This window comes from Canis aureus, chromosome 15, assembly GCF_053574225.1.
Source record: "Canis aureus isolate CA01 chromosome 15, VMU_Caureus_v.1.0, whole genome shotgun sequence".
Taxonomy (NCBI): Eukaryota; Metazoa; Chordata; class Mammalia; order Carnivora; family Canidae; genus Canis; species Canis aureus.
In genome coordinates this window covers 210,646-234,620 of record NC_135625.1, presented here as the reverse complement: position 1 = coordinate 234,620, position 23,975 = coordinate 210,646, and the positions used below count along the sequence as shown (strand labels likewise).

Here is a 23,975-nt window from a genome sequence, read left to right as displayed (position 1 = left end):
GGACTGCTGACCCTGACAACAACCGAGCAAGGCTAAGAACCCGTTGGCCGGGAACCTTCCAGGAAAGGCCCCTCTGCCAGACAGGTGCAGGCCGTGCTCTTACACCTGGCTGGGGCTCAGGGTCCCCCCGCCAAGAGGAGACCGAGGCACAGAAGCACGGACGGGGCTGTGCAGGTGCCAGTCTGTCCAGAGCCAGGACGGGAGCCACATTCTCTGTCCTCCACCCCTCCTCTGTGTCAACCTTTTCTTGATGGGGCTACATTAGAAGAAATGAGAGAAGCGCCTGTGATCCCGGGAAACAGGCCAGCATGGTGACCGAGGTGAAGGCAGGCTGGCTGCTGGAGCGGTGGTGGAGACCTGACGCAGCAGGCGCGACCGGAGGCGGCCCGGGCGCCGCAGAGCTGGAGCCCCGGGGAGTGTAACCCACAGCGTGCTCGTTCGTGCACCTCCACATGCCCCCTTGGCTTAAAAATCATCACGGTTCCACGCATAAAATGACGTTTGCATCCGATACATTTTTAAGCCAGTGAAAAACGCAACTGTTACGTGTAATCCATCTTCCTACTGCTTCACCATCCCTCCAAGAGGCAATTAAAATTCAAAAAAAAAAAAAAAAAAACAGAGACCACACAGTTAACCGTATTTGTTCATATGAAAGATGGGGCGGCAGGGCCCCCTGATGCCTCCCAAAAGCTTTTCCCAAATACCCAGGATGATGATGCCTTTAAAAATCAAGATGCAAAAGTAAGTAAGTAAGTAAATGAATAAATAAATAATAAATAAAAATAAGATGCAGAACGACCACTGAGAACATACCCGAGGACACACAAGGTCACCTGGGGCGGAGCACCGCGCCCTGAAGACCCAGAAACTCCTCCGATTCACCACCTCCGTCCCCGACGGCTCCTTCTGCAGGATCAGATGCTTAATATGAAAAATTCCAACGCTGTATAATTTACTGCTTTGAAAAATGAGTGAGCCGGCTGTGCTTGACATGCCTCTTTGAAACATGGAATATTTAAAATTCATACCCCAACGTAACGTACAGATAGATCACATATTCCGATGACTTCACTGATGCGACGGGAGCCCTGTAATATCTCACCAGGTGTGTCCTACTCCTTCTCGTGTGTATCCCGTGAAGATTAAGAGCCTACATTATTGCCTTCAAAATGACCTGCTATTTCCTGGAAACAGTAATTTGCCAGACCCGTCCTTGTCCCTCGGTAAGTGTAATACCTTCCCCAGCCCTCCCTCCGCTAAGTGATGTGTTTGCATCAGAAAGATGGATCTAGGCCGCAGCGGGGGCGCAAGTTCCGTGTCTGTTCTCCGAGTGCCATCTAGAGGTTTCGCGGGGCCTGAGACCCGGGGAAGGGGAGGACCTCTCTGCGGGCATGGAGCCGAGGGCAGTGCGGCGGGGAAGGGACGCCTCCGGGGGGGATCATGGGGCCACAGCCGCTCAGCCGAGGGCACCCGAGCCTGGGGGGCTCTTGGGCGACAGACGTTCCCCAAACCACATACGCACACTCCCACCTTTATTAACAAATAGTGCAAAACACTCTTAAAAAACACTTTTTTAAAAAAGATTTTATTTATTTATTCATGAGAGACCCAGAGAGAGGTAGAGACTGAGGCAGAGGGAGAAGCAGGCTCCCTGCAGGGAGCCCGACGTGGGACTCGACCCCAGGACCCCCGGGTTCATGCCCTGAGCTGAGCCACCCAGGGGTCCCCCCTGCAAAAAAAAACTCTTAATGACAAATATCCACCCTCCAGTAAAAGAATCTCAGTACCTTTGCCACGAATACGCATCTGTGTGTTTGCTTAGGGCCGTGGTCATGGTGCACGTGCTCCACAAAACGTGATTTCTAAATCTATTTGTGGTTTTTAACTTTCTAAGCCATTACTGTTGACATGTGGGTTCCCGCTGCGCTCCTGGGTTAAAACGTCTCGTAGGGAGCAAAAAAAATACATGTTTTCTGAAAGCCACGCATTTGTCGCCCAGAGAGTGAGGCCCGCATGCCACGTCTGAGCTCTGCCCGGGGCGTCTGTCACACTCCCGGCCGTCGAAGCAAATCCCCAGGATGGGCCTCCTCGTCCAGGAGCAGCGACACGGGTCCGAGGCCGCCATGTGAGACGCAGGCCTCGCCGTCGCGTCTGTGGACTAAGGAGCCCACTGCGTGTCCCTTGGGGGCACTGAGCTCCCTGCAAAGGGCGTCCAGGTAAACACGTGACCCGGCCGGGCGTCTGGGTGACGGGATGCACACGATGCACCGTGAGCGCACTGAGCACGATGTGGTGAAGGGCACCTCCCCGTTCCCGGGTCTTCGCCCCACAGATGTTTCTCCTTTGCCAACACGCCCCTCTGGTGCTTAAACCAAGAACAAGACGCTGCCCCTCATCTGAGCCCACGCGGCTTATGCCGGCCGGGCCTGAGGGCAGGCGGGAGCCCAGTAGTCCAGTCTCAAGACACAGGGGACGGCAGTCTTAGAACCCTACTTTTTGAAGACGTAAAATCTTTATTTTGAGTTGACCCGGCTACCGTTTGCTCCCGCGCCACTGCCCGAGCCTTCCCGACACGTCACGAGGTGTGGGGTGTGCACGCGCTGATCCAGCTCGCCTGCACACGGCGGGCAACCCGCGCCCGCGATTACGTCCATTCTGCAGTGAGAACTGAGGCCGACTCTCGTAGCAGCCCTCAGCTGTGCGTTTCATGCTTTGATTTATTTATTTGAGAAACAGGGATCTCTCAGCGGTTTAGCGCCGCCTTCAGCCCAGGGTGTGACCCCGGGGCCCCAGGATCAAGTCCTGTGTTGGGCTCCCTGCATGGGGCCTGCTTCTCCCTCTGCCTGTGTCTCTGCCTCTCTCCGTGTCTCTTATGAATAAACAAAAATCTTTAAAATTAAATTAAATTAAATTAAAATTAAATTAAATTAAAATTAAATTAATAAAATAAAATAAAATATAAAATAAATAAAATAAAATAAAATAAAATAAATAAAATATAAAATAAAATATAAAATAAATAATCAAATCAAATCAAATCTCCCTTCACCTGCAGTGAAACCCTGCTGGGCCGGCTGGCGTTATCAGGGACGCCCTTAAATTTCAGAGCTTCTTTTACGACCTTAGGAGAATAGGACACGACCTCACAGAGTTTGGATTGGCCCCGATGACGGAGAGGAGATGTTCTGAAAACCAAAGCGTCTCGTGCAAGCAACACGTCTAGTCTAACACTGGACCATGGACGTAGGAACGCGGCGCCCCAGGGAGCTCAGCCTCTTCCCAAGAAAGGGAGAAGGAGCTGGAAGAGAGGCTCTGCGCAGCTGCACGTGTTGACCTTCCCCGGGAGGCCCAGGGTGGCCACCCGGCCCCGCGCTCGTCACCTCGGAGGACGCCCGACCCCGTCGAGACCCCCAACCAGGCCATCGGCGCAGGGGACCAACCGCGGCCGCCGGCACATCTGCCTTCCTCTGCAGAGCTGCTGCGACGAGCTGGGAAGGCCCCGCAGCCGGCGGGGACGCAGCCCTCGGGGACGAGGCCGCTGGAGGGCCCGCAGGTGGACCCCCCCCCGGACCGCAGGCCGCACCGTCCGGGCCAAGGCATGTGAGGCCGACGGGAACCACACAGGTGCCGTTCAACATTTTATTGGTGTACAGCGTGGGAAAGCGGAGCGCAGCCAGGAAGGCGTGTGCAGGGCTCTACAACCTGGACCCGGAGCCGCGAGGACGGGGACACCGCGGCCCCCACGCCCGCCCGGCCACGGGATCCGCGCCCACGGGGCCAGCGGCCCACACTCTGCCCTGGGACCTACAGCAGCAGCGCCCGTGCCCGGTCAGAAGGGCCATGCGAGCCGGGCACGGGCCGCGGGGCCTCGCAGCAAGCACACGGCCCCCCCACCCCGTGCCCCTCACGGGCCCGACGCCGACGCCGGGATGAGCTTGGGCTTCGCCTGCTGCGGCGGCGACACCTCCGGGATCTTCTCCCCGTGCTTGTAGACGCTGACGGTGACGTCGATCTTCTCGCCCCCGTACTTGTTCTTGACGTGGATGCTGTACTTGCCCGAATCCTCGGAGCTCACGCCCTTGATGGTCATGCTCACGTACTTGGCCTGCTCCACCTTCACCGAGAAGTGGTCGCTGAGCTCGATGTCCTTGTCGTTCTTGAACCACACCACCTCGGGGTCGGGGTTCCCGAACACCGTGCACGTCAGGTTCAGGGTCTTCGGGAGGCAGGTGGGGGGAGAAGGGTTAGGGTTAGGGGCGCAGAGGTCGCGGGGCGCGCCCTGGGGCTCGGTCACCCTCCGCCGCCCACGGGGGCCTCATCTACGTCAGACTGGGACGCGGCGGGCAGGGCTGGGGCGCTGCCAGGGACGGCCGGGGGTCATTCTGGTATCCCCGGCTTTAATCCGCGGCTCAGCCCGTGAAACAACGTACAGGTGCCTGAACGCCAGGCCTGCGGGACACACGTGGAGCCCGTGGCTCAGTTTCCCTCCTATTCCAACTCACGCATCCGTGTTGCCCGGTTCCTCCGGCGAACCCAGAGGAGGCGTCGCCTTATGGCCAGCAGATGGGAGGCCGCGAACGCACCGCGGAGGCTGAGGTGCCCTGGGGGCTGAGCCCCGAGGCTCGGCCGCCCCGTCTTGGCCGCTCTCTAGGTCTGGACACCCCAGAATGTTGGCCGTGTCCCCTGGACACTGACCGAGGTCCCGAGGCCACGGAGGCCACCACCTACGGGTCAGTATCTCCACCGACCCCAGCGACCTGACCCTCCAGCCAGGGGTCCCCGTTATAAATCCCAAAATGACCTCGACAGCTGAGCAGACGTGTCTCCCTGGACGCAGGTGGTGCCCCCTTCCTCCGGGGTGCAGGGGGCTGGCCTGTGCCCCGTGTGGTCACTGCCCCTGGGTGCTGAGCAACACGCAGTCCCCTCCGCAGGCTCCCCATGCCCAGGAGCAGGACCGCCTTGCACGGCCGACACCCCGCGGGCCCTGACTGTGCGCCCTGCTGCCCGGCCTTACCTTGCCCTCCATGATGGTCACCACGTCAGGCAGGCCACCGATCACCTTGCCGCGATCTGTAACACGAAGGCGGCTCGGTTCAGAACACGATGGGCGGGCGGGGTGTCCCTGGGGAGGGGCCCGTGCGGGGCAGCACCGAGATGCAGGGAGGGGTGCCCACGACCGCACCCGTAACGGGGAGGGGGGTAGCCCCAGCCAGGGGGCCAGGGGTCGCGGGCCCTGTGCAGGGGCGGACGTGAGCGCCCACGAGGAGCGAGGGCCGGGCGTGAGCTCACTGGGCTCCACTCATGGAACGACATGCGGCTACGACCTGCTCTGCAGGGAGGGGGGTCCTGGGCCTGGGTGTGGGGCTTCCCACGGGTGGGGGCTGCCGGGAGCCTAGGCTGTCTGCCTATGAGGACGCTGTGACATCTAACCTGGTCGAGGACACGGCCCCCCAGAGCCAGTGCTGACCTGCCCTACCTCCCCGACCTGCCCCGACCAGCCCCGGCCTCCCCCTTCTCGTCCCCACACCCAAAGCAATACTCCGCTGCCCGGACCATCCCAGGGCCGGGCCGGCCATCCACGGGCCTTCCCCATAGACCAAAGCTCCCTGAAGTCATTCAAGCGAGCCAGCCCTGCATCGCTCGTCCCCTGGACGCCCCGCGAGGGCCATGGTCTAGACTCGCCCCCACTGCTGCCTCTGCCTCATGACCCGCGGCTTCTGCGGGGGCTCTGGACGGCGAGCCACCCCGGGACCTGCGAGTGTGGCCGACTGGTCTCCTGCGCCTCTGCTGTGCGTCCTCTACCTATGGCCACACCTGCCCGAGCACCTCGCAAAAGAACGGGCTGTGGGTGCCGGGAGTCACGGAAGGTTCTCCCCTGGGGCGCGCAGGGTGCTGATGGACGTCGGACGCCCCGCACCGGGACGCTAAAGCCGAGGCCCTTGCCCACCCTGAACAATCCTCGGTGACCGTAACGCAACATGTACTTACTCTTCTCTGCAAACGCCGCTGCCCTAAAAATGAAAGGGGGGGGGGGAGGAGAATGAAAAGACAGTCCTGAGAAAACGCTGCCACAACAAGCGCCACACACTTCAGAGCTTTGCTGGACGCGAAAGCGAAAGGAAGGAGGACCAGGGTTGGCTGCGTCCTAGAGGAGCGGGTTCACGGCGGCACCCGAGGAGCTACGGCCGGTGGGCGCTTCCACCAACGTCTCCCCGCGGGCGCTGGGGCCGGTCCCTGCCTTTCAGCAGGTGAAACCCACGGAAACCAGCTCAGGATTCAAGCGCGTAGGTTGGAGGGATTTCTTTTTTCCCCTAATTCCCCAGATTGCTTTGGCCTCGGGCGTCTGGGCATCGCTCAACAGACACCTACTGACCGAGCGAGGCCAGCGGCCGCTCTCCCGTTTGGGCGCTTGCAGGGCCCAGATACACATTTAGAAGCCGCGAGGGGATCTTTAGAGGGTTGCTGGGAACACGGTGATATTATTCAGCAATAAAAATAAAGGAGCCTTCGGGCCCTGCAAAGACACGGAGGAGCCTAAACGCGGAGGACGAAGCGAAAGACGCCCGGCTGAGGAGCCTACGCGCCGCGCGACTCTGCCTCCAGGACATTCCGGGGGAAAATCAGAACCAGGGAGACGGAGACGGGAGCAGGGCCCTGATGAGTGGTCGACAAAGGGCGGGCGGAGGGAGGCATGGCAGGCGGAGCACGGCGCGCTCACCCGTCCAAGCCCCAGAACCAACCACAGCTGGAGGGAACCCCGGGGGACACCGCGGACGCCCGGCGACGGCGACCGTGCGGGCTCACAGCTGCGGACAACGGCACCGTCCGTCGGGGGTGCGGGGGGCAGGGGAGGCCGTGCGGGGCGCGAGCCGGGGCACACGGGGCAGCTCTGTACCTTCATCTCAATTTTGCTGCCATGGAATCACTCGAAAGGGAATTAAGTATTTAAAAAGAACCTGAATGTATAACGTTTAAACAGTCTCTTGCTCGGAGATCGTGAATACTTCGCCCACTCAGACCTTTGCCACTTGGATGAACCCAGGGTCACGACGGGCCCCGAAAGTCCATCGCGAGCACGCGTCCTTTAGGAGCGCGCCTGCCCTCTGCGCCCTGCACCCAGTAAGCTGCGCCCGGCCGAGCGGCCCCCGGGGAGGCCCCCACGCGACGTGCAAATCCACGCGACTCCATGCAAGTCTTACTTGAGCTGCTGGAACTCTGCGAAGGCCTCATCGAACGCTGTAAGGAAACGTGTGGTGCCGGTTAATGGTTTGGGCTCGCCGTCCGCCCACTCGGGTGGTTCCCCGGGGCGCCGGACCCGGTGGGAACGGAAACAGCCGACGGAATGGGCCGGCTACTGAGAAACCATGTTCTCTGAACGAAAACCACACGACCAGAGCGTTTCGGCTTCTAGGGTTCTCGGTGGATCACGGAACGCGCCATCGGGAGGCGCCGGGAACAACCGTCTTACCCTGGCCCGACAGGTCCAGTGAGCGCTGATGGTTGTCTTTGCCATCATAGATCTCAAAGGTGTATTTCCCTTTATCCTTCTCCGTGGGCTCACAGATCTGCAGCCAGGCCATCTCTTCGCTGCCTCCAATCCTCATATGGTCACTGGACGAAATCTTGGCATCTCTTTAAAAAAAAAAAGGGGAGAGAAATTCATGTCAACGGAGAACCTCGTATCACGTGCAAGGGAGCCACGGGGCAGCAGAGCCGCGTCTGGTGAGACGCCTGCTGAGCCCGCGGACGCTCACGCCCCAGATTTTTCTGGCTGTTAGAGGTTTATCAGCTACGTTAGTAGCTCAGATCTGCAAACCTTCAAAAATCAGACCTGATACCTACTTTTTATTTATTTTTTATTTATTTTTTATTTTTTTAATACCTACTTTTTAAAGATGCATCGTTATTTCACGATCATTAATTTGCGTTGTTTATGTAAAAATAATGACTGTGATTAACGTTATTTATGTAAAGATGCTGCAGGATAGTAGACTCGAGAATGCTTTACGGTACGGCATTTCTTTCCTCAAAACATTCTGATTAGCACGTGACCCGGCACTGGCAGTTCCTGGATATGACCCCGGGGAACTGAGAGCAGGGACGCAAGGGTCAGGGCCCAAAAAAGGGCGTGATTCTGACACCTCTGATGTGGACGGACCCAGGGGATGGGACACTATGCCGAGCGGGAGGAGTCGCGCCCCAAAACACGAAGACGGTGGGATTCGACTGGGAAGAGTGGAGGTGACGGGGAGACGGGGATGGTGGTGGCCAGCGGCAGGGGCGGGCGGAGGCGGGGGGACTCCGCGCTCAGGCCTCCTCGCTCCCACGCACACGTACAAGATCCTACTTCACGTAGAGATTCTCGGGGCCGCAGAGAAAAGCACGCTGTGCCGGGGGTCGGCCGATCCCCCCCAAGCCTGAAACATGAGGAGCCGCCCAGGTGTGCGGACGCCTGGACACAAAGGGGCCGCGATGCACAAAGAGCACAGCTGCGGGGAGGAGCCTCCCCTGCCTCCCCTGCATCCACGGTATTTCCACAGGCCGATGGGTGCATCGCCCACTGCAGGCGGGTGGGGAACTGCTGGACCCACAGATGCATCTAGCATCTCCCTAGCACCGATGGGGAGCCCCTTCCAACCACGGGGAGGGGCACCCAGCCGCCCGGCCCGCGCCGCATACCCCAGCCGCACGTGCACGTGGTCTGAGCTCACTGAGCCCGTGACCCCCGACGGGGCGGGGATTCCAGCGCCAGCCCCTTGCAGGATGCCCACGGCACGGGCCCCACGCGGGGAGCAGCTCCCTCCCTGCAGCACCCGGACACTGCTGCTGAGAAGGGGCACCCTCCGCCACGCTGCGGACTTGCGCTCTGCACCCCGGCCTGTGCTGGAGGCCGCAGGGTAAGGAAAGGGCGCCGGAGCATGTACCCCTGCAGGCGGCTCAGCCCTTCCCCGAGAGCCAGCACCCATAGGGCAGGCCCTGTGGGGTCCCCCTGCGCCAGCCGCTCCGCGGGCCTTTATTTCCACGAGTTCAAATACATCGTCCCCAAAGGGGAGAGCGCTGCGCTCGGACGCCCGGGTAAGGATGGGCGGGCCCTGCCGTCGAGGCCACGAGGGCCGGGCAGCCAGGGACGCAGCCAGGGACGCAGCCAGGGACGGAGCCTGCACGGCCTGCGTGCCCCCCTGCGGCCCCGTCAGCCCCACCCCTACTCACTTGTGGTACCAGTTCACTTTCATTTCTTCAGTGAAATACTTCATGAAACACTGAAGCCGTATCCCTTCCTCGGTGCAGAGGACCTTTAGCGGAGAAGCAGAGGCTCCTGCGGGGAACAGAACGAGTCAGACCAGGAGCAGCACCGAGCCTCCGCCCCAAGGGCACAGGTACGACCGCAGGGGGCTGCCCCCCCGCCCCGCGCCCACGGCCTCCCCGTCTGCCCCGCGCCTATCCGCCTGCGGCAGCCCCGAAGCTCTCTCTGCTGGACGTGTCCACCCGCCCCCCGGCTCCTAGAAGGTACGATTCACGTAACCAGCAAAATAAAATGATCGATGGAGCCACTGGCGGGCGTCGCGGACAAGAACCGTGGCTGCCCCACGCTAACGGCGGTAAAACCACTGGGAGACCCGCGTCCTGAAGCCTCCAGAGTCCACGTGTCCCCACGGTCCTGGTACCGCTGGGAACCCCCGAAGGACACGTCCCTGAACGTGGGGAGACGCCGAACCACCAACCACGGCTGCGGGAACCGGCACGTAATTATGAGAAACTGTGGATGCGGCCTCAATGCAGAAGCTGGATAACGATCGTAAAACGGGTGGCAAACAGCGAGAAGCGAATTGTGTTTATGACGTTGTGTGAAGACGCAGAAACCAACATAAGGGCGATGGTGACCGTGGCGTCCTTTAGTTTCCACTTATTCCCACGTGAGCGTAAGGGAAGAGTGTCCCGCAGACACACGGTGAGCACGGCCCCCGACCGGGCGGCTGGAAGCATCCCCGGCCGTGGCTGAACCTGCTCACGCAGGGCAGCCCCGTGACCTCGGTCCCGCACACGCGGCACCGGCAACCCAGACGCCAGCGATGGTGACCGACCTCAGGTCCCCCTCCAAGGCAGGGAGCAGCGGTGAGGGGTCGGGGCAGTGGAGGGAGCTGGACTGATGACCAAGTGGCGTGAGTCCTTGGCGTGGGGGCCCGGGGGGCAGGGGCGGCCCAGGGAGGTCCCCGGAAGCCCCACACGGGCACAGACACCCCATCACCTCCACCTCTCCGCCCACCTGAGACCCGGCCCTCCAGACGGGGGGGAGGGCAGCTCGGTCAGGGAGGGCCCACATGGCAGACGAGTGTCCGTGGCCCCCAGGGACGCCCCTGCCCAGCACCCGGAGGGCTGGTCCTCCCCCCAGGAAGCTGAGGGCACCCGACCCCCCGCGCGGCTCCCACAGCTCTGCCAGCCCCTCCCCTGCTCGGCCCCTAGATGCCAGGGGTGTGAGACTCCGTGGAGGTCACTCATGGGGAGGAGGACCAGGGAGGACAGGCAGGAGGAGCAGCAGAGCGGGGCAGCCCAGGCCCGGGGTGGAAGGGAGGCCGGCACGGGGAGAGGAGCAGGAGCCCACGCAGGAGCCCGCATGGGGGACGGAGGCCAGGGCCAGGCCGAGGGAGGCCGAGGGGGGACGCGGTGGACGGAGGCCAGGCCCAGGCCGAGGGAGGACGCCAGGGGCCGCAGGCATTCAGGGAGCACCCTCTCTGCAGCCGGGGCTGCCTCCGTCTGCTCCAGATCGCCCCAGACCCCGACCACGGGCGCTGCCTCTGTAGGCAGGCACCCTGCACGGGGCGTGTAAACCCGCAGCACAGGACGTCCAGCTCCGACCCAGGCAGCTCCCGTGTCCCGACAACTCACACTGAAACAAGGCCCCGTTACCCCGTGAGGCCCCCGATCACGGGACGAGGGCTCATGGGAAACCCGACGGGATCAAGCACAATGTCTGAGGCCTAAGAGCACGGCCTGGTGGGGCCTCCAGGCTGCCGCGAAGGGGCGGGGAGGACCAGTGCCCAAGACGTCCAGGCCGCGGGGGCTCAACGGAGAGTGTTCTGGGTGAGTGTGGGAGTGTGTGCAAGTGAGTGTGAGAGTATCTGTGTGAGCGGAGGCTGGGTGTGAAGCTGCGAGTGTGAGTCTATGTGCATGTGAGGCCACGTGTTTGTACATGTGAGTCTGTGCACGTGTGAGTCTGTGAGTGTGAGTTTGTTGAGCCTACGTGTGGGAGTGCGCGTGGGTCTGTGTGCACGTGTGAGTCTGCGAGTCCGCATGTGTCTGCACGAGTCTGAGCCTGTGTCTGAGTGTGTCTACGTGTGAGTGTGAGTCTGCACGTGTGACTGTGTTGACTGCGTGTGAGCCTGTGAGCACTTGACCCTGCGTGACCCTGCGTGAGTGTACACGCGCGTGTGCGCCCGCAGTCCCAACGCTCTCCCAAGCAGCGGGGGGAGGCAGGTGCAGAGCCAAAGGATGACGGAGGAGGAGCCGCCCGCCCGGCCCAAGAGCGAAGGGATGTCCCCCAGCGGGGACAGCGGGGACGGCGGGGACGGCGGGGACGGCGGGGGCGGCGGGGACGGAGGGGACGGCGCTCCGGGAGGAACACGCGGGCGCTGTGGGCACCTGCACGTGTCGCAGCGAGACCAAGGCCAGACCCAACCACGCAGGCCCCAGGACGCCCAGGCCAGTGTCCCCATGGGGGGCCTGTGGGGGCCGCGAGGACGGCCGGGCAGGAGGCGGCCCCAGAGGTCAGGCTGGGCTCACGGCCCCGGGCACAGGCCTCTGGCCTGGGCGGGCGCACGGTCCCCGCGCGGTGTCTCCTGCCCCCGGACGGAGGAGCGCAGGGGGACCGCCGCTGGGCACCCGCTGGCTCCCTGGCCCGGGCCTTCCCCCCGGGGGGCGGCGCCCTCAGCTCCGCACCTTCGCGGCCCCTCAGCGACCATCGAGGCCAAGGCCGCGTTTGTCCGACCGCGTGGAAGTCCACAGGGGACATGGACCCACAGCGCTGTTCTGGGGAAGCGACGAGGGGAACCGGGGCGAGGTGCTCAGGAGGCGGCAGGGAGCCGGGTGAGCCGCCCGTGAGCTCAGGAGGCCGAGCGCGCTGCTGCTTGGGGCCGCGGCCTGGACACGCCGCGGGGGCCTCGGGAAAGCCGCCCCGTCAAGCGGCGCACTTGGCACGAGGCCCCACCCTGGGGGCGATCGGGGCCCAGCTACTGACCCGTGTCTTGGTTCTCACGTTTCTGCAGGGGGGAAGCGAGAGGAGGAATGTGTTCGCAAGGCTGAGAACGGGCCTCGAGCCCCAGACCAGAGCCGGGCTCAGGAGTGCTCGCCGCCGTCCAACACGGGTGCCGCGGGTGCTCAGAGCGCGGACGCACAAAGGCCTCACGGAAACGAGGCCACGGACGGCGTGGCCCCTCCCGAGTGCAAGCTGGGGCCCCAGGGGGGTGCACGCGCTAAGTACGGCACCGAGGACCCCGGGCCGCGCCAGGGCCGCCCTTGGCAGCGCTCGGTGCCCGCCCAGGAAACGGGGGTTCGGCACCAACCTTCCCGGCGATGGGCGGGCACCGACTTACCACAGACTCTGCTCATCGCCAAGACCATGTCGTCATACACTGCAAGGAGAAGGGGGACGTGCGTTACGAGGCGCGCTTTCGCCAGAAAGCCCCATCTTCCCGCGTGATCCAACTGGGACGGGAAGTCGTGATGGTCGTTTGAAAACTGCCACGTAAAATGGCGACATTTACCCATAAAAGGCTCACGGGGGCCAGAAATCCCTCGAACCCGTTCACTTTCTCCCAAGGAACGAGAAAATCTCGCTCCACACAAGTGCAACGCCCCGTTTGAATCCCCACCCGCCCCCGTTTCGAGCGCCGTGACTACGTCAGTAACGGGAACACTCGGCGTCCGACTGACGACGGACCGAAACGCCGTTTCCTGTGAACACAACGTGACACCGGGCAGTTCCCCAGAACGCGGAGGCAGGTCTGGAGGCAGAGGTTCTCCTGCGCCGCGTTCCCGCCGAGCCACCAGCGTGCACCACCCGGGGCCAGGTGGACGCGCCTTGGAAGGACACGGCGTCCCGTCGGCAACGCGGATTTCCGCCGGGGGTCGCGGAGGCGCTGCTGTACCTTTGCCAGCTATCTCAAGGACGGACACGTCCTGACCTCTGTCGTCCTTCAGGGTTGCCTTGTATTCACCGAGGTCCTTCTTCGACAACTGCGAATGGGGTAAGAGCGGGGCCGGATGCGGGACTTGCAAGTCGCCGGGAAGCCCCGGGAGCCCGGCCGCACCCCTGCCCCGAGCGGCACGACCCACCTTCGGTATGAGGAGCTGGCACACGGCCCTCTCCAGATCGGGCACTTCCGCGTCGTACAGGACATCGTCCTTCAGCCACTTGAACACCGTCTCCCTCTTGGTGTTTGCGACCTGCGAGGCACAGACCCGGTTGAGGCGAACCCCTCTGGCTTTTAAGGAAAAAGAGTCTTTAGGGCGGGTGTGGAGTGGTGACCTCCGCAATAAAAACAATAAAATAAAAACAGCAATAAAACCAAATCTTTGTAGGGTCTACAACGCCGTCCAGGGGCCGCTGCCCAGGCCGGGTGACATTTTGGACGTATCCGGACGAGGGGATGAAACCGTCAGACCGAACAAGCCCAGTGGGGATGGGGACGCCCCACTACCAGGGTCCCTCACACCCCAACCCCCGACGTGAGCTCAGAGGCGGCACGGAGCTTCGAGGAACTCCCAGGACCCGTAAGCACTTGAGTCAGGCGATCTGATGGGTGAGCGGCGCGGACGCGGACGGCTCTGCACCGGCACCTCACGTGGACCGGGCGAGCGGGCGTCAGTGAGCGTTCGGCAGCGACAGCGCGGTGGGTGTCATCGTCTGCACAGCTCGGGCTCGTCCCTCACGACGGTCCGGCCCGCCGCCCCCTCATCCCTCAGGCCAGCCCAGGGGCCTCTCCCGCCCCACCCGAGCTAACTGCCCTCTCGCCCGGGCCCAGGCCACACCTTGCAAAGCAGCCGGACTTCACACTCGTCCGTGACGTCCCAGTGCAGATATTCCGCAAAATGAGGGCCTGACGGGAAAACGGGGCAGAAAGGTTTTTGGAGAAGCAGAAGCACAGGCACGCGGGGCTGCGGTTGTGGGCGCGCCCTCGGCTCAGGTGAGGCCCGCGCACCGGGGCGTGGTGACGGTCACGCGGGGGCCCCCGGCGCCACCAGCCCGCATCGCGTGGCAAGTCCCGAGCTGTGCCCGCGGGACGACAGAGCAGGCGCCTCCGGGGGGCTCGGGGACGCACACTCGCGGCGGCTGCAGGCAGCCTGGGACGCAGCTCGGGCTCAAGGCGGCCCTCCGAGGGTGACCCGGGAAGCCACGCTGCGCAGGACGCCGGACGCGGGGCAGACGCGGTGGGCGGGGGACGCGGCACGGACGACGGGGCCTCAGGGCAGCGAGCAGCGAGGGTCGGTCCCGCCCGGCCGCCCTGCCCCGCGCTCGGCTCACAGCCACAGAGACGGGGCCCGCGGCGGCGGCCGGTAAAGGTGGAGGCGAGACGGGGACGCGCGTGGAGCAGACGCGAGGGCAGAGGCAGGACACCGCGTTCCCCCAGCACCCCGGAGCGGGCGGCGCAGCACCCACCTTGCTTCCTGAGGAACTCCCTCCTCTGCAGCTCAGCCTCGTCCAGCACAGCCTTGAACGCTGCAGCCACAGCCAAGGGAGAGAGACGTGAGACGCGCCCCTCGGCGGTGCCGACGCATGGGCCCTCCCGCGGCCGAGGCGCAGCGCGTACCGTCTCCGATGAGGACCAGCGACGACTGGCTCTTGGCCTTCCCGTCGCGGATCTGCACGGTGTAGGTGCCCTCGTTCTCTATGGTGAAGCGGTCCATGACCATCTCGATGACGCCCGTCGCCTTGTCGCACTTGATCTTGTGTTTCTGGAAGCGACAGTGGAGGAGGGAACTCACGGGACACGCCAAGTCGCCCCCCGTCCTGCACCCACTACCGCGACCTACTCCGGCCGCACACGGGACCAAACCCACATGGCGCCAGGGGAGGCGCTCATGACCCGGGGGACAGCGGGAGGCCCCGCGCAGAGCCGCCTCCACCAGGGAGGCCCCGGCAGGGCCCGCACGCGCCCAGGAACGAGCGTCTGGAGCGAGACCCTTACGGAGCCGCAGAAACACGAGAAGGGGCCACAGCCGCCGCCCGCGGACCAGGAAACACGAGCGAGCGGCCACCAGCGATGGCCGGGACCCACGGCGGGCGCAGGACCCTTGGCTTCTTGGCCGCTCGGTAGCTTCCCTGACTGTCTCGGCTCCCGCCCCGCGGCGTCTGGGCCCGTTGGGGAGCTCACGCGGCTCCTGCGGTCGCCACAGCACAGGACACGAGGCGCGCTGGCAGGGGACACGCCACCCCGCTCAGCGCAGCGTCTGTCCCTGGAGCACTGCTCAGTCGTCCCCCCACGGGGCTCAGCCCGCGGGCTCTGCCGGGCCAGGAGGAAGGTGCCGGATGTCCGCGGCCAGCGCCCCACGGCTCCGCGAGGACGGCACCGGCTTCAGGGCCAGAAAGTCACGGGGTCGTGGTCCTTGACACCTGCTGCTCTGGTCAGACACTTGCAGGACGCGGGCCCGGGGCGGGGCGGGGGTTGGGGGGCCTGGGTCGGGGCTGAGGGTCCTGGGCCAGGGCTCGGGGGTCCCGGGCCGGGGCTGGGGTCCTGAGCAGACGCCTGCGAGGCCTGGGCCATCCCTGCCCGCGAACCGCCCCCGACCGAGGCGCCTGGCGTCAGTAGTCGCTACAGGCAACGATGGCAGCGCCCGCCGAGCACCCGGGGGAGACCGCAGGGGTCGGGCACCCGACTCTCCACGGTGCGGAGAGGCCCTCGAGCGGGTTGTCCTTCGGCAGCCGAGCCGTGATTCTCAGACGAGAAGCGGCGCTGAAACACGCCCCCCGTCCCGCAGCCCAGACGGGAGCGTCTCCGGCCCGCGCAGGACTCGCAAGGTGACCACGGGCCAACGCGTCTGCCTCCCAGCACGCCGCACGGCCCTGGCGGTTCTGCTGCTCTTTGCCCCGATTCCCCAGAAAGCAGAGCAGCCCCCAGGGCGAGGGTCTCCCCGTGACGCCCCCGCGGGAGGCTCTGGGTGCGAGGGCCCACGGACAATAGGGCAAAAACGCCGCCCCCGGCGCCATGGCCACCAAGTCAGCCGCGCACCGAGGACAGTCCCCGCCCCGCGTCAGCCGGACCTCGTGCGTCCTAAGCCCAGGCTCCGCGGTTCCCACGCAGCCCCCACCCTCCAGGCCGGTCCCCGAGCACGGCGAGGACCAGCGGCCACACGGCCATCGTGCAGCTGGCCACGCCCCGGCGCCGCGGCCCTCGGGGAGAAAACACGCGGGACAGTGACCCGAGGCCCCCGACCCTCCGCGGTGCGAGCCGGCCAGAGGCCCCGCTCGCGGGCTCACCTCGCTGTCAGACACTTCTCTGTCGTTGATGATGAACCGGTAGCTGGCGTCGGGCGACAGGTGCTCGGCCTGCAGCCAGAAGCGGACCTGGCCCTGGTCAAAAATCTCATAAGCTAGTTCTGACTTCAGAGGAATCGCTGGGGGGACGAGAGAGGTCGGAGGTGAGCGCCGCGCAGTCCTTGAGGGGACCGGCACCCCAGCCGTCCGGGGCTCTGAGGCGGGGACGCCCCGGCCCGTTGCACTGGGTCGGGAAAGCCAAACACAAAATAAACCCCGGTCGGCCCGTCGGGGCAGTCGAAGGCCAGTGCGTGTGAGCCCCGCGGCGCACCTGCCCCCATCCCGCGGCCCGCACCCGCTCCTCCCCCACCCCGTGGCGCCCGGCCACCCAGGGCCCGGCTGACCTGCACGCTCCGATGGCCGCGCTACGGCCAAGCCCCGCACCCAAACCCTCCCTGCGCAAGAACGTCCACCCGGTGCGTGATCGACTCGTATTTGTTTTAAATGAACCGGGACAAGCCGGTTACGTGAGGCGAAGCCGCCCTCTCCCCAGGGCGCTCCGGGGGGCCCCGCGCCTTCCCCCGCCGCCCTCCCCGCCGCTGTCCCCCACGGCCCCGCCACTCACTGGGGTTCTTGATTTCGTTGCTCAGGGCCATCAAACGTTCCAGCTCTGAAATGAAGAAGGACACGCGTTGAGACTGAGCCGCACGCTCAGGGGCTGCGGACGGGACGCGGCAAGGCCCAGCGGGCAGAGCGGTGCCCCGAGGCTCCACGCGCGACTGGCGAGACCCGAAAGGCAGGTGGGAGCTAAGGCTCCTCCTCGGGCTCCCCTCACCACGAATAACCCTGTGGCAGGGGAGGGGCGGCCAGGCCAGGGCGGGACAGGGAGGGGGAGGAGGGTGGGACAGGGGACATGGGGGATGGGGAGGGGGCTGAGGGGGATGGGACGGGGAGGGGGAGGGGGACAGGATGAGGAGGGGGACGGCGGGGGGGGGGGGATGGGTAGGGGAGGGGGAGGGAGGGGGATGGAGAAGGGGAGGGGGATGGGCGGGGAGGGGGAGGGGGATGGAGAAGGGGAGGGGGGATGGGAGGGGGTGGGGGAGGGGTGGGGGAGGGGAAAGGGGGATGAGATGGAGAACGGGAGGGACAGACAAGGGACGGGGATGGGAAGGGAGGGGATGGGACAGGGAGGGGATGGGGAAGGGGAGGCAGATGGGGGGGACGAGGAGGGGCTGGGGAGGGGAGGTAGACGGGATGGGGGTAGGAAACAGGGCAGGGAGGGGTATGAGGGGTACGGGGAGGGGGCGGGATGGGACGGGGAGGGGACGGGGCAGGGGCGGGTCGGGCCGCAGCGGGCAGGCGGGCTGTGCTGGAGGAGCCGTAGGAGCCTGGATGCCGGACGACCTTGCCCCGCGGCCTGGCGCTGAGGCCCCCCACGGTGCCCGTCCTCACGGCTCTGCCCCCAGGACCTGGCAGGTGTCCCTGCCATGGGCTTAGGGACAAAACGCATTGCTCCTGAAGGAGTCCCCAGAGCGAGCGTGGAAAACCGGGTTCTGGGCCACTCTTGGTCCTTCCTCCTGATTAGAGCCCGGAGGAGATCGGGTCGGAGGGTTTGTAGGGACGCGCTCGCTGGAGCCCAGAAACGAGGCCCGGCCTCTCCTGACCGACCGGCACTGGCTCGCCTGCCCGGGGGGTGGGGGTCTGCTGAGCGGACCTGCAGCTCCGAGGACGGACGCCCGGACACGCCAGGGTCACCCCTGCGCCCTGGGGGGAGCCTGGGGGCAGCCGCCCTGGGGGCACGAGGTCTGGAGAGCGCTGAGCGACCCCGGAGCCCCGACGTCCGTCCGACCGCGCCGCCCAGCAGGACACGGGCCACCAGGGCCAGGGGCTCGGCCGGAGCCCACCCCGGGCACCCACCCGGCTCCCCGGGCCCCTCACGACCGTTGTGTCCTGTTTGAGGGGAGCAGGGGACCGGGGCCAAGCCTCCTACGTCCTATTTCACACCCAGGACGATCCTGCTTTCCCGTTTCACCCCGATTATCCGGTGCTGGGAAGGAGGGGGTCTTCCCTCCGCGTCGCTCATCGACCTCAGGGCCTCACGCGCCGACACGTCGCCAAGACCCAAGTTTAAAGGACCAGGTGATGTCTGGCCCAGGGCGTGTCACGGGATCGAGTCCCGCGTCGGGGTCCCCGCAGGGAGCCTGCCTCTCCCCCTGCCTGCGTCTCTGCCTCTCTCTGCATCTCTCGGGGATAAATAGATAAAATCCTCAAAAAAAAGTTGTGACTTTTGCCTCTGCCAACGCTCTGCACCCCAGCCCCCCGCGAACGCACCCAGTTTCGGCGCGTGCGTCCCCCGGGCATTACCTTCCTCGTCCAGGGTGAAGCTGGACGACACCCCGTCCGTGTCGCTCACGGACACAGAGTAGGTTCCCAGGTCGCCTTTATCCGGGTTCTTAAAGTACAGCTTCGAGCTGAAAGGGAAGGGGCGCGGGTGGCCTTGCTGTCACGGCCCCCGCAGCCGCCCAGGCCCCGGGCCGCTCCCCGGCACTTACTGGTCTCCGGCCGTCTCCACCCTGAACTTGTGGTCGTCCTCGGCCAGCTCCTCGTACGCTCGGCACCAGGTGAACTGGGACGCGTCCGTCATTTCCTGGCAGTCGAAGCCCAGGTAGATGTTGCCCTCCTCGTCCACGCCGGCGCTGATCTCCTTGGTGCCTGCGAGCCAGGGGACGGCGGCGGCTCAGGGACGGCGCGTCCTCCGGGCCCAGCTCGGGATGCTGAGTCACACCGGGGCGGGGGGGACGCCGGAGCAGGAACAGGGCGCGGCGGGCGGGCGGGTGCACCCTGGGCAGCGTGTGGGCCGGGGAGCCCCTGCCGGTGTCTGGGATCCGGGCTCTTGCCCGGGCAAGGACTCGGGCTCCCCTCGCCGCCCTTCCTCCCCGGGCGCTGGGAAAGGCGCCGCGAGCTCCCTCCGAGCAGGTGCACAGCCGGCCCCACACCGGCCGTCAGAACCGCGCCTGGGACGCGGGGGCCGTGGGGACATGGGGCCCCGGGCAGGTACTGACAGACGCCGGGTCACCGGGAGGACGGGAGACGCCCGGACGCCAGTCCCCGGGGGCCGGAGAGACGGGGGCAGCGCGGGTGTCCGGGTTCACCGCCCCCTCCCCGCGTGCCCTGCGAGGACCTCGGCCCCACAAGCGCCCCCCGCCGACGTTCGCCTCTCGCCACCGACAGCGGCACCGACGGCTCGATGGCCGCCCATCACAGTCAGCAGAGACGTCAGGGGCCGGCGTCGCCCTCCCAGGACAGTGCCACGCGGCCCCGCTCTCCGCCCGACGGGAGCCCGCCGCCCCGCACCGCCTCGCACCCAGGGCACGTGCCCTCCCCGCAGCCCGGCGGCCGCGTGTCACCTGGCCTGGCCTCCACCAGCACCGGCTCGGACGTCTCCGACGGCCTGCCCACCCCGCTGGCGTTGACCGCACGGACCCTGAAGACGTAGGTCTTGCCCTGGTGCAGGTCACAGACCTGAGGGAGACAGAGCGGCGGGAAGCGTGAACGACGAGGGCCGTGTTTCCGCGTCCGACTGGGACACTCTTCCAGCTGGAGGAGCCGCACGGTGCCCCCTCGGAGCCACGCGGCCCGACTGCAGCGTAGACACACCCTTCGGTCCCGTGTACTCGCCGCTCCTTCCTCTGCGTGTTTCTAAGCAGAGTGAAGACCCCGCGTCCAGGCTGCACCCGCTGCTCACACAGGCCCCGGCTCTACGGGGCTCAAGGGTTTTACACGCGGCCTGCAAGCGAGCCGTCCTGTCCCCTGGACGCGCCACAGCACGTCCACCTCGCAGGCGCGCAGGTCAGGGGGCCGCGGGCCGCACACCAGTGCTCTTCGCTGCCGGAGGCTGACCTGGATCCCAGCGGCGAGAGGAAGCCGCTCTGGCGTCGTGGGGTCCGTGCCCCAGAGGCTGCGGCGTGTGCGGGGCACGTGCGGGGCACCCCGATGTCTGTGGCGCGGCTCGGAGCACACACCCGCGGGGGCGAGGCCTGGGTGAGGGCAGCTGGGGAGGGCGTGGGGACATGTCACCCCCCCAGGAGAGCCAGCCGCAGGTGCCGCACGCACGCGGAGACCCCGGAGGACCAGGGATGGACGCGCTGCCCCGGCCCACACGTGGAAGCCGTGTGTGCACGCGTGTCTGTGCGTGTGACCCCAGGAGCAAGCGCGGACGACACAGGGCCGGCGCGGGCCACCCACGGACACAGGGTCGGGCGCCCCCGGGGAAGCCGACCGCGGGACTGTCGGCCTGCGGCCCGGGAGGCGGGAACACCCTCACCTTTAGGTAGCGGCTGGCGGTGGGCGCCTCGTTCACGGTGCTCCATTCTCCAGAGTCCTCTTCCTTGTAGTCCACGAAGTAGCCAGAGACAGGGCTGCTGCCCGAGTACACGGGGGCCTTCCAGAGCACGACCAGGGACGAGTCTCTGACCTCGCAGAATGTCAGGTCGTACGCGGGGCCTGGAAGGTGAAACATCGTCTGAGCCCGCGCCACGGGGATGCCCCCCGCCTCCGGCACTGCAGGTGCACAGCCCTGCCCGCCCGCTGGCCGCCCCCGACCCGGCAGCCCGTCCCCGCGGCGTCCCCCTGGCCTCGACCCTGAGTCACCCCGGTGCTCGGGACCCGCAGGTGCGTCTCGCGGGGAGAACCGGCCCCGGCTCACACCCTGAGCCCTCTCGCGGCCCCACTAATGCCCCCCGTCACCCGCTCGGCCTCTGCACACGGCCCAGGGCCGGGCACTCGGCAGCCCGATCCAGCTCCGCCCCACGGCCTGGCACAGCCGGGAGACCCCCGGTGCCCAAGACGGAGCCCCGCCAGCTCTGAGGGTCGGTGACAGGCGCTGAGCGCGCTCGGGTCCCGCGGGGCCTCTCACCAGGCTCAGGCATGGTCCAGGCCTCACACTTGAAGAGCTCGCTGGGGTCCGACGGCTGCCCAATGCCCGCCAGGTTGGCGGCGGCGATCTTGAACTCGTAGAGGGAGCCCTCCGTCAAGCCCTCCACCTGCGAGGTGGGTTGTGCGGGATGAGCACGGGCAGGATCAGCCGCCGTGCGGCCCGTGGGCAGCGAACACATCGCAAGACGGACGTGTCCGAGCCAACGTGAGGCCGGGGCTGGGCCGGGGCGGCCGGGCGCTGGGAACGCGGCTGCCGCGCTGCAGTCGCTCGGGAACCCCCCACATCGTCTCCGCCCTCCTGTCGCCGCGCCTGCAGGAGGCAGCACCGTGACCCCGCGGCAGGTGCAATGATGGACCGTGACCCCGCGGCAGGTGCGGTGACGGCACCGTGACCCCACGGCAGCTGGCACATCAGAGGCTCAGGGAGATGAAGGCCACAGAGGGTTGGGGCCAGGGCCGCTCCCAGCGGGGACGGTCGCACCACACACCCGCGTCCTCACATCCCCTCTGCCCCCCCGCCCCGCCTCTCAGGGGGACTGGGCTCCTCGGGTCCAGCTCGACGGCCTCTCCCCCCAGGCCACAGACTCTCCTGAGCCCACGCGTGTGTCTGTGTCGCGTCGTCGGACTCCCCTGAAGCCCAAGTCCCCGAGGGAAGGGCTGTGCACCTGACAGGAAGGCACCCCCCTGCCCGCGACACCCAGAAGGACGCACCGTGAAGATCCTCTCCTTGATGGGCGAGGAGTTGACCTCGTGCCAGTTCCGGTGCTGGGCCTCGCGCCGGTCCAGGTAGTAGCCGAGGATGGGGGCGCCCCCGCTGTACCTGGGCACCTTCCAGCCCAGGGTCATGGAGTGGCCGTCGCAGTTGAGAAGCGTGACCCCGTAGGGGTGAGAAGGCACGGCTACGGGGACACGGAGCAAGAAGCTGGCCCGGGGCCCCACCCGGAATGTCCACCCCCAGGGCCGCTCCCGCCCCACACGGGCCGTCGCGGTGTGCTGTCACCGCGTCCTCCGGGCCTGAGGGACACGAGCCCGCAGCACCTGTTCTCGCCAGAGAACGAAACCTCGGATGGCCGCTTTGTATGAGGTACACGTGGGAACGTGAGGGAGTCCCCGGGGACGGGACGGCCGAGGACGAGGGCGTCTCTGCATTCCCGCGAGGGACGGCCCGCCCCCGGGATGCTCCGCGACACCAGTGTGGTCAGGGCACCGAGCGCAGCTTCCAAACACGCGCTTAACACGTAGATGGACGTGGGGCACCTGGGCGCTCGGTGGGCGAGGGTCGCCTTCGGGGCAGGTCATGACCCCGGGTCCTGGGATCGAGTTCCGCGTCAGGCTCCCCGCTGCTGCTCCCTCTGCCCTCCCTGTCCCTCTCTCTCCCTCTCTGTCTCTCTCTCTGTGTCAAATAATAAGATATTTTTAAAAATAATAAAATAAAAATCAGGGCAGCCCGGGTGGCCCAGCGGTTTAGCACCACCTTCAGCCCAGGGCGTGACCCCAGGGCCCCGGGATCAAGTCCCCATCGGGCTCCTGCACGGAGCCTGCTTCTCCCTCTGCCTGTGTCTCTGCCTCTCTCTCGCTCTGTGTCTCTCATGAATAAATAAAATATTTTTTAAAAAATCAGTTGGAGACAAAAATGTCCTCAAAACGAGGAACATTCACGTGTTCGCCATGGGGCCGTGTGGGGGAAGTCGGCAGGCGGCAAGGACAACGCCATGGTCCCAGGGCCCACCTCCGAAGTTAGGTCCCTAGCCGTTCAGCTGGATGTAAGGCATGTTTACAGACGAGGCGGGTGACACAGCCACGAGGTTCACACGGGCCCGTGGGCTCCGCAGGGAGGACCAAAGCCCCCCAAGCTAAGCACAACCGATGCCTGGACCCCCTCCCGACGGGCACACACGTCCTCCCCCGGAGCCTTGTCAGCGGGCAGCACCCTCCCTCCACCCTGCACTTCCAAGACCAGGGGCCCGCGGGTGAGAGGGCCCCCCACCTTCCCCGCGGGGCAACAGGGTCACCCCAGGAGCACTCGCCCGCACAAGGCCACAGCCTCCCACCCCCGGCAGCGGCACAGCCGCGGGGACTCACTGAGGGCCGCCTGGACCTTGATGACGTCCGACTCCTGAGAGTTCTCGCTCATGCCCATGGCGTTGACGGCCTTGACCCGGAACACGTACTGCTCACCGGTCGTCAGCCCGTGCACCACAAACCTGAGCGAGACAGCGGTCAGGGCGCCGCAGGGCGGGGGGGCCTCCCTCAGGGACTGGGAGGAGCCTGACTCCCTGGGGCCTTCTGCTTAGATTCCCGATTCCGCGGGGGTCGGGGATGCGAACCCACGTGCTGGGGCGGGACGGAAAGCCGTGGCCCGGCCACACGGGGGGCAGAGCGGCTCAGGTCCGCACACCCTCCCACCTCCACAGCCCGACAGCCGTCCTCACCTCCCGGCGTCTTGAGCACCCCCAGGAGCACGCGGGGAGCCCCCCAGCCCAGCGCCCATCCCCAGAACGTCCAGGGACCACCCACCACGCTCAGGGGCGGGAGTGCTACTTTAAGCTTTGTGTCCTGAGATCCCTTC

The 23,975-nt window shown here is 65.8% G+C and overlaps 1 protein-coding gene across 3 annotated transcripts in view; it reads right to left on the bottom strand.

Annotated features, from left to right (window-relative positions):
* Positions 1 to 3,628: 3,628 nt before the first annotated feature.
* The window catches only part of LOC144284206 (myomesin-2), a 50,986-nt gene continuing 30,639 nt past the window's right edge, over positions 3,629 to 23,975 (bottom strand). For all 3 annotated transcript variants that reach the window (XM_077848525.1, XM_077848524.1, XM_077848526.1), the window contains 21 exons: positions 23,489 to 23,610; positions 22,118 to 22,305; positions 21,387 to 21,513; positions 20,796 to 20,974; positions 19,879 to 19,993; positions 19,024 to 19,183; positions 18,836 to 18,942; positions 17,097 to 17,141; positions 16,475 to 16,611; positions 14,808 to 14,952; positions 14,657 to 14,716; positions 14,029 to 14,096; positions 13,333 to 13,443; positions 13,146 to 13,233; positions 12,591 to 12,629; positions 9,214 to 9,319; positions 7,472 to 7,635; positions 7,203 to 7,239; positions 5,992 to 6,014; positions 5,018 to 5,073; positions 3,629 to 4,219 (listed from right to left, as the gene is read on the bottom strand). In XM_077848525.1, coding sequence (XP_077704651.1) covers positions 3,908 to 4,219; positions 5,018 to 5,073; positions 5,992 to 6,014; positions 7,203 to 7,239; positions 7,472 to 7,635; positions 9,214 to 9,319; positions 12,591 to 12,629; positions 13,146 to 13,233; positions 13,333 to 13,443; positions 14,029 to 14,096; positions 14,657 to 14,716; positions 14,808 to 14,952; positions 16,475 to 16,611; positions 17,097 to 17,141; positions 18,836 to 18,942; positions 19,024 to 19,183; positions 19,879 to 19,993; positions 20,796 to 20,974; positions 21,387 to 21,513; positions 22,118 to 22,305; positions 23,489 to 23,610 — 2,389 coding nt within the window. In that variant the 3' untranslated portion in view covers positions 3,629 to 3,907. The remainder of the gene's footprint in view (positions 4,220 to 5,017; positions 5,074 to 5,991; positions 6,015 to 7,202; positions 7,240 to 7,471; positions 7,636 to 9,213; positions 9,320 to 12,590; positions 12,630 to 13,145; positions 13,234 to 13,332; positions 13,444 to 14,028; positions 14,097 to 14,656; positions 14,717 to 14,807; positions 14,953 to 16,474; positions 16,612 to 17,096; positions 17,142 to 18,835; positions 18,943 to 19,023; positions 19,184 to 19,878; positions 19,994 to 20,795; positions 20,975 to 21,386; positions 21,514 to 22,117; positions 22,306 to 23,488; positions 23,611 to 23,975) is intronic.